The 9,117-nt window shown below is 31.1% G+C and overlaps 1 protein-coding gene across 1 annotated transcript; it reads left to right on the top strand.

The window, feature by feature from the left end:
* The first annotated feature begins 331 nt into the window (after positions 1-331).
* On the top strand, positions 332-3,531 carry LOC139486882 (uncharacterized). The gene is made up of 4 exons (XM_071271941.1): positions 332-513; positions 752-890; positions 1,421-1,486; positions 2,832-3,531. Exons 1-4 carry the CDS (start codon positions 460-462, stop codon positions 3,392-3,394), a joined length of 822 nt encoding a protein of 273 aa, XP_071128042.1. The 5' UTR covers positions 332-459; the 3' UTR covers positions 3,395-3,531.
* The last annotated feature ends 5,586 nt before the right edge of the window (positions 3,532-9,117 follow it).

Below are 9,117 nucleotides of genomic sequence, written 5' to 3'. Positions count from 1 at the left end.
ATTGTGTACCTTGGCCGGTTTCCAAAATTGACTAGAAACTTGAATTGTACTTTTTACACATGGCTTTGTATCATCGTTTTTAAGGTTTTCCGATGTCTTTGTTTTTCCATTACTTTTCAGAACATTTTGTTACGAATTAACATAAATATGTAAATAAAAAAAACATGAGATAACCGATTTTTATTTTAAATGACTGGAATACTTTACATTTGTACTTAAATGAACACGACCAAACCTTTGTACTGTAAATTGATAACTTTATTTTTGAATGTACGGGTTACAATTAGGTTATCTTAATGAAACTGGAAACTGAAAATAAAAATACATTTTTGAGAAATTGCGTTCATAGAACACTATATATTGCTATGTCAATAAAGAATTCAAGTCATTATTACGTTTTTTTCTTTTTTATGTACATTTGTTCAATTTGATTGAAATTTGCGTTTATTCCTAACATAAATGGATTCCAATCGTCCTGATAGTGACAAATCGGTAATTAAAAAAACACACAAGGTAAATATTATCATGCATGAGTAAATATTTAATTATTGCCCGATTTTTTTGTTTATTTGTATTTTGTATATTAACGTATTTCTCATAAATAATTCAGAATGCGATGCATTCTTTTGCATATATAGCAATAACAAAGTATTAACTTACTCATAACAACTTAATTTGTTTATGAAAACTTCGCCTGAGTGTAGGTTATTGGCGATTTTGATACAGGTTGATTGTTTTGTTTATATTATAGAGAAAACATAAACAGGATTCGCCTGAACCAAGTACATCTAATCGCAGTCAGCATGACATGCACAGCGAGGACAAGAAAAAAGACAGCAAGATTATTTATAAACGGGAGACTGACGTTCCAGTAGTACCCAAAACAAAAAGTAAGTAATACTATGTTGAAAACATATCATCTGAAATTCCCGTTTAGCTCTTTCAATTTTTGTACATTTTAACATGTGGTTTTAAAATTAATACTTATTTTATTAGTATTGAAGTTGAGGTTGATGTGTACATCTATTTGCATTGATAGAACATCATAGGTATTCCTCACATTCCATTTTTTTCTAAAGTGGAAATGATCTACATATCACCATTTATTCACAGAAAACCATGTGTTTTAAAAGTATACTGGAATGTAATATTACAACACGTCAATAGAACATGAACGGTTTTGACGTTAGCAAACGGCGTTACGAAATGTGACACCAATAGCGTACATAATGTCTATATACTTTTCGTCATGGTATATGATAAGGTATTAATGTCTTTGAAGTCATGTGATTATAACAAACACCTTTTATTCGTTTATTCAATCGTTTTAATTACCATTGGATAGCATTAAGAATATGTGAAAATGTCATCGATATTTTATGATAGGATTTTTGCAATTAACTATATTTTTACACTTAAGAAAAGAAAAGAAAAACAGACGAACCACCAATCATTGTGTACTTTGACCTTGAAACAACAGGTTTAGGTATGTATCCTCTAGGATAAGAAAGATAGTTAAATGAACTCTCATTAACATTACAATACGATATTTACAGGGTAAACCGTTTGTCCTTTTAGTTTATAAGCAGTTCAGTGTTTCAATGAGTTTTGGATTTTTAAATATTTTAGCCTCGAGCATAACTGGAGAAGCATTTATAGTCGAAATGCACATCTGGCTCATTAAAATTTGGGATGTTCATATCTGAATACAAAACGGAAATGTCAAAAACAAATTGTCAAACCAAAATAGCAGATACCTACAGAATAGGAATAAAAAGACGAAAAAGGAAGATTGTATAAAAATAAGAAAATGAGATATGATTGACAATGAGACAATAAGACAATTCTCCACAAGAGACCAAATGACAAAAGAAGTTTACAAGTTTAGATCACCGTACGGCCTTCTACAATGACCAAGCCTATACCATATAGTCTGCTATAAAAGGCTAAAAAAAGACAAGTGTATAACAAGTCAATTGAGAAACTAACAGTATTATTTATTTACAAAACAGTAAACGGAAAATAAATGTGATATACAGAAACAAATGACAACCATTGAATTACACGCTCTTGACTTGGGACAGACATGTGGTGGGACTAAACTTGTTTGTTGGCGCCAAACCCTCACCCTGAAATTAGAGAGAGGTGAAACATGTATATTAAATGAACAAACAAAATATACAATGGTGATGATGATGATGGTTTTAATGAAGTTTAAATATAAGAATACTCAATTCATTGCAATTGACAATTAATGTAAACACGTCACTAATAAAGACGATAATACACACTATTCTATAAGACAGATAAACGGACGAACAGACGTAACGATGTGGATCAATATTTACAGCACCTTTCTTCGAATATACAAGATTCCACAAAGTTACATTGAAATATACTATTTGAGAAGCGTGAATAACCTTATATTTGATTTTTTTTGGAAATTCGACCATAATTAAAAATATATACATTACTCCAAATGTATTTGGCCAAATGAATATTTTTTTTTAACTTCGTCCTATCTTCTCCAACCTACACAAAGTTACACCTAGTAGTAAACCCGTTGCTCTAAAATATTATAAAATACAATGTAAGCAAAGTGATCACATGGCATGTAATTTGACCAACATCTGAAGTAAGGTAATCGCTTATCTCCACTTTACTGACGTCATGTGTTTAATTGCCAAGTTTATGAGCTGTGTGTCATGGAATTTAGTATTTCAGAATAAGTTTATTGTAAAACTCATACTTCATAGGATTTTCTTCCTTCATATTTTGAATTACAAATCTTCACAGTGTAATTTATCTTTAATTTCATTTTCTGTGTATAGATGTCAAGACAGAATCGTTGACCCAGATTGCTGCACAGTCTGATGACAAAAAGTTTAGTGCCTATATAAAACCGAGGTGTCGGATTGATACATGGGCTTTGGAAAACACGTACCTCAAATATGACAGGAAGTCATCAACATTATGTTATAGAGGACAAGAAGTTACAAGCAAGGAGCCACCTGAAGCCTTGAATGATTTTATACACTTTTTAAAATCCCTCAGAAGACCAATCATTTTAGCTGCACACTATTGTCACAAATATGATGCACAGATTTTGTATAAGCAGTTAGTTGATTTTCAACTATGGGAGCTTTTTTCTTCTGTCGTGACAGGTTTTGCAGACACTTGTGTGATGTTTAAAAAAATCAAACCAGCTCTAAGAAATCACAAGTTAAAGGACCTCGCTTCATTTTATTTACCAGCGGAAAAGTTTTCACTTCATAATGCCGTTGATGATACGAGAATTTTGAAGTCACTTGTAGAACAACAAGGAAATGAAGATATGTTACGGAATGTTTGTTTCCAAACATGCCACCAAACTGAACTATACTTTTCAGTGTAAGGTTTAGACATTTCTTTGGGCAGCTTTCATACTATTCAATATTTCGAAATAGTAAATAGAATTATAATAAGATAATTTATCTAATATTCATAACATTTAAATGTGGTTACCTATATGTTTTCGAAGTTGAAAAACAATCATATTTTCTCTAAACAAATGTTGAAAATTTTGACAAACAACCGACAAACAGAATTCCTTTTTACATGAAGAATTTGTAAGCCTTCCTAGAATGTTACGAAACTTGAATAAAAACTGAAAGTTGAAGAAACAGTTTCTAAAAGCAAATATGTACTGATATATAAATTCAATGTTTAACAATAAACAGTACACTTCTACACTGGTATCAGTCTTCGTAAACGACAAGGGATTAGTAGGTACCCTTTAAGAATTTGTTGTTTACACAAAAGATCAAATACATTTATTTAACAAAGATAAACAACTTTAAGTTGACAAATTACAAGCTGTCCGTATCTTTTGCCATCTTTGTTATATCAGAAAGTGTTTTTGAAACGAATAATGAAATTTTGATAAAATATTCTACATAAAAGTCTTTTTGACCTGTGTTCTATTAACGATGTATTATATAAAAATACAACATTTAATGACATTGATACGAATAAAAAGAGTCTTTTTTTGCTGCTCGTACCCCAACGTCTAAGTACTGAATGATGGTCACTTTATTTGCTGTCTGCACTTTTTAAAGCCTGTATATGTTTGGGTGTGGTCTTATTCTTATATAGTACTTTACGTACTTTGATTTACGTTCGTTGAGTTACTTCTCTTTGGTATCAGTCTGATATGATTTATGTAAACCCCATATTTTATTTTGTAACATTATTCATGTGGAATACAAATGAACACGCTTCTTCCAAATTTTGTAATTCTTGTTGTCGCCATACGGCCCCACATGTAATTAGAACTATACAATAGTGATATTTGTTTAATGAAAAAACGTAGCATTGTAGATATATTTTATAATTCATAAATTTGATTTACTTAATCAAAAGTGCATTAATCAGATGATCATTCATATATATTTTCATTAAATGAAAGTGTGAAATATTTTATTCCTATTTAATTTAGCTACCTTGTTGTTTTGAAAACGGTTTACTTCATTCAATAATGAGGAAACAATTAGAACTTTTCCTGACGAAAAATCAAAACTTTAAACATTAAAAAAAAGTTGGAATGAACCGTTGTAAAAGTTTATATCTAGATTAATAAGTGAGTTTTTGTATATTATGAATGAGCCGTAAACACAAATGCACAAGAAAAGAATATTTCACTGCAAACATTCGCAGAAAGTAAGTACCCATCTTATCGAAAGCTATATGATGATATAAAGTTTGTTTTATGCCATTTTTCTGGGGTTTCTGTTTGTTGATATACACATTGACACTTTTTTTATATTATTGATGCGATATTATATTTTGGATGGTGAGTGAGAAAACACATGATGACAGATTAGGCTATTTATTCCATTGACAGAATAATAATAAAATGTTTATTCGAATTTGTTTGTTTTATTTTAAAATCAGATACAGCCCGTAACAGAGTAGTGATCGAATTCGCGTATCTTTACCGTCAGAATAAGTTACGTTATCGACAAACTTATTTCAGAAGTGACATAATTTAATTTTCTTCATCGACAAAATATTTCATGTCCAACGTGTAAGTTTTCATTGTTTAAGTCGAAGTTTTTTTAACACAGTAAAACATTTTTTAACTCAACCTCTGTGATTGGCATTTTCATTTTAACGGTAAAGGATCAAATACGGGATCTCCGAAATTTCTATCATTTGTTACGAGGAAATCATTATTCAATCGAACATGTGTCTTTGTTCATGACACATATTATGAAATACAAAGGAGTTGAAATGATCAAATACTTTCGAACTGACGGAAACAAAAATACATAATCTAGAACAATGAAGAATAAACAATGGCTTCGTCGTGCGAATCGACGAGATCATGTTACATGTAACTGATCTTAGCTGTAGAAACAGTTGGTGCGACCTCGATAAAATCTTTATCAATTTAATATTAGCGATAAATATTCATGACTACAATGATAATGAATTTATTGGAGTCACATCCACTGTTTCTACTGTAAACATTAGCCTGGGGTCCTGGCTAATCTTGTCAGTACCTTGCAATGCGCAGCTAGATTGGGCCGGGATGCCAGGCTACTGTAATCATGAACTCGTCGGTTAGTGCAATGAAGACTCTTTTAAAGAGTGAGATTGTTAAATTTATTCTATACACCTTCGAGGTATTACAATTATTTCAGTGTTTATTTAAAGTTAAATTCATTTTCAAATTTCTTCTGTTTAAAATTGTCGAAACTTCCGTTTAAGATTTCTGTGGTAAACTATCTATTCTATAGTTAGGACCATTTTATAATAAATACCCTTTTGTACAAGAATACTTTCTTTATAGAAGTATAGATCTGCTGGTTATAGATTTTTTTATAACTTTCATTATTGTGACGACGTGCTATGAAATTCAGATTAATTTATAAATGAAGTTGTATATAAATTTTTGGTAATAAACACAAATCTTTTAAACAGTTCGACGAGTGCGTCAATGTTACAGTAGTCTGTTTACTGTAGGTTACTAAGCTTGGCCCGATTCATCTGTCATTTATGGAAACTAATTCACCACTTTCTGAGACATTCATTTTTATTTCACCATCAGACATGGAGCTACATTTGTAACTAAAGGAAAACTCTCAAATTAAAGAAATTTGACATGATATACTGAAACTTTCTTATAATCAATTAAACGACTGCTTTTCTTAGATATGTGATTTTTCATGGTCAAACTTTTTCATTGTTAAGGACATTTTGAGATTTTTTATTGTAAAATAATGGTGTTTTTTAACATGTTTAAAGAAATCAACATTCAAAATTTAGAACTTCATGAACATGTACAGGAAGCTGAATTATTGCACATCTATATACTACTTTGTACTTCGATCTGTTGCGTTCTTAAAATGTTCTGACCGTCCTAAGATTTAATGTACGGAAATTTTCGGTAAATTAAATTCAAATATAAATTGAACGTTTATGACACACAAAAAGAGAAACCAGAATCTCTTGATGACCAAACGTATGTACACGTTGGATCGATTTAGAGCTTTTCAGAAGGAGTGAGATTCCACCCTTGTTGAAAGCCTTGTGGAGACCTCTAGATTTTTAAATTCCCTCCGTTTTTCTCATGGATGGAGTGTGGTCTCTCTGTAAATGACCCCATATCTTTTCATTTTCCTATTTACCGAAGGTTCCATGTGAAAATTTCCATTGGATCACTCTGTTAAACTAAATGTACAAAACAGGCTCAAGAAAAGGCGAAATTTCTTTTTCAAACCCGAACTGGAAATCCATTTTTTTTCTAATAGAGCACCTTACATTATAGTCATTGAGTTCAGGCATGTGAAAAAAAATATTCTCTGTGTGGCCCATTGCAAGAAATGGTTTTGCTCGTTATTTTGTCATATTAAAAAAAAATCTCAACAAAATTTTCCCGTTTAAACTGTACTAGAAAAAAGTTTGGCATGTGAAACGGACGAAGACATATTCTAACAGAAGTACAAATACCAGTCCTCCCTTTTGTGTATACATATGAGAAAACATTTCAAAGTTATTGATTGAATTCAAATCCATCACACATACGGTACAGTCCGAAAAAATAAAGGACTTCATTCCTATCAAACACCTTTTTAATTGTTTACCAGTATATTTTTTTTAGTTTTGGGTAAAATTGAAAAGGAAATAATACTATCAAGACGTCCTTCAATAAATTTTTTTTTCTTTTCTGACTTTGAAGAAATGCTACTTTTCGCCCAATCGAAATGGTGCATGGCCATATCAGTTTGTTTCATATTATTAGAATTATTTTCAATATTATCGGTATTAACCGTGATTATCGACGCATGAAAGTTTGTCAGCATTGTTAATCTTTTTAACGTTAAAGTACCAATAGTTCGGTCACTACTCAATTAAGTTTGTCGATAACGTAGTTAATTTTGACGGTAAAGAAACATCAATTCGATTACTTCTCTGTTACGGGCTGTATATATTTCTTATGACGCCAGAGACATTAAGCATTATTCTGAGCGTATAAAAATAGGAAATGTGTCAAAGAGACAACAACCCAACCAAAGATCAGAAATCTATCACTTTTAATGTTTCATCTTCTCCCAAAGTAGTGGACAATCCTCAACTAAAATATGTGTGAAACAGAGTGAAATATAAGGTCTTTTTTATAATGTCTTTTGAGGACTTCTATCTAAGGACAATTGTATTCACACATTACATATCTTTGATTGTTGAATTTTATTTCTGGTAAAATAATATGTGAGTTTGGGTTGCATAGATAATTTTGTATATTCTAGAAAATCATTAATCCCAACTACGCAGGAATAATACATTAAGTATCATCAATGTCTGTTTCTTATTGTTTCCAATTGAAATTAAAATCTTATAGTTCCTGAGTCATTAATTAATTTCAAATAGTTTTAAGTAATCCTAGCATGTTCAAAGGACTATGTGAGCTGTTGTCAGTTATCCTCTAATTAATGCAGATAACACTCATGATCTCTTCTGACACCATGGTTACCAAATGCATCATATACACGTGATTTCCCATTTTCAAAAATGAAAGGCTTTGAATCTATAATTGATCCTCATTAGATAGTATTTTGTTGTAAAGAAATTTCCAAGGAAAAATTCTGTTTCCTTTTTTGAAGAGGGACGAAAGACACCAGAGGGACAGTCAAACTCATTAATCGAAAATAAACTGACAACGCCTGGCTAAAAATGAAAGAAGACAAACAGACAAACAATAGAACACATGACACAACAAAGTTGCTGAAAGTGCTTGTCAAATTGTATCCAAATTTGGTGGGAATTATTTATGAAAGGTTTTCTTTCATTAACACTCATTTCTTCCTGATATGATGCAAACTATTAGTGCTAGAGGGAATCTTTTATGTAATGTGGACTTTATCCAATATTTGAAAATGTCATATAGAACTTGCACTTCAGCAAAAATGTAAGACACAAGTCATAATAATATAAAAAAAAGACCATAGCAAAATAACACAAAGGCGGGATTTATAAGTACCATGCCACAAATAAAGGATATTGCAAAATATATACAAAACAGTAAAGGTTAATATAGTGCGGCGGCTACAAGCATATTTCAGACGAATTGTGCACATCCTGCTACAAGCATGAAATTTGGCATAGACCTTCCTCAACTATTACTCTTTTATTTCAGATAGGGAGGCATTTGAAAAAAATGTCTCACTTCCGGTAAAATCCAAAATGGCGGACATCATACTTGAATCAGCCCAATATCGAAGTCTAGCATGAGAAAAGGTATTATTATCATGCTACTATCATAATATTTGGTAAAAACCTTTGTTATGTACTACTTTTGGATATATTTTATAGATTAGATGTCTTCAAAAACCCTACTTCCGGAAAATTCTACATGGCGGACATTGCACTAAAATAAGCTAAGTTTTTAAGGGAGGGTAATTGAAATGTGTTTTAACGTATTGCTACTATCATTACATAGCGCTGGAACCTTTCTTTGGTGCTTCTCGTGGATACAATTTATAAGACATATGTCTTTAAAACCATTACTTCCGGTAATATCCAAAAGAGCAGAAATATCAATTTCTTACTTTAATATTCAACTGTTTTCAAAATGAA

This window comes from Mytilus edulis, chromosome 8 (assembly GCF_963676685.1).
Source record: "Mytilus edulis chromosome 8, xbMytEdul2.2, whole genome shotgun sequence".
NCBI lineage: Eukaryota > Metazoa > Mollusca > Bivalvia > Mytilida > Mytilidae > Mytilus > Mytilus edulis.
The sequence above is the reverse complement of the archived record's forward strand: the minus strand, read 5'-3'. Positions and strand labels throughout refer to the sequence as shown.

Coding starts and splice junctions, on each gene's coding strand:
- LOC139486882 (XM_071271941.1), top strand. CDS start 460: ATGGATTCCAATCGTCCTGATAGTGACAAATCGGTAATTAAAAAAACA. Junction 514..751: donor TAATTAAAAAAACACACAAG/GTAAATATTATC, acceptor TTTATATTATAG/AGAAAACATAAACAGGATTC. Junction 891..1,420: donor AGTAGTACCCAAAACAAAAA/GTAAGTAATACT, acceptor TTTACACTTAAG/AAAAGAAAAGAAAAACAGAC.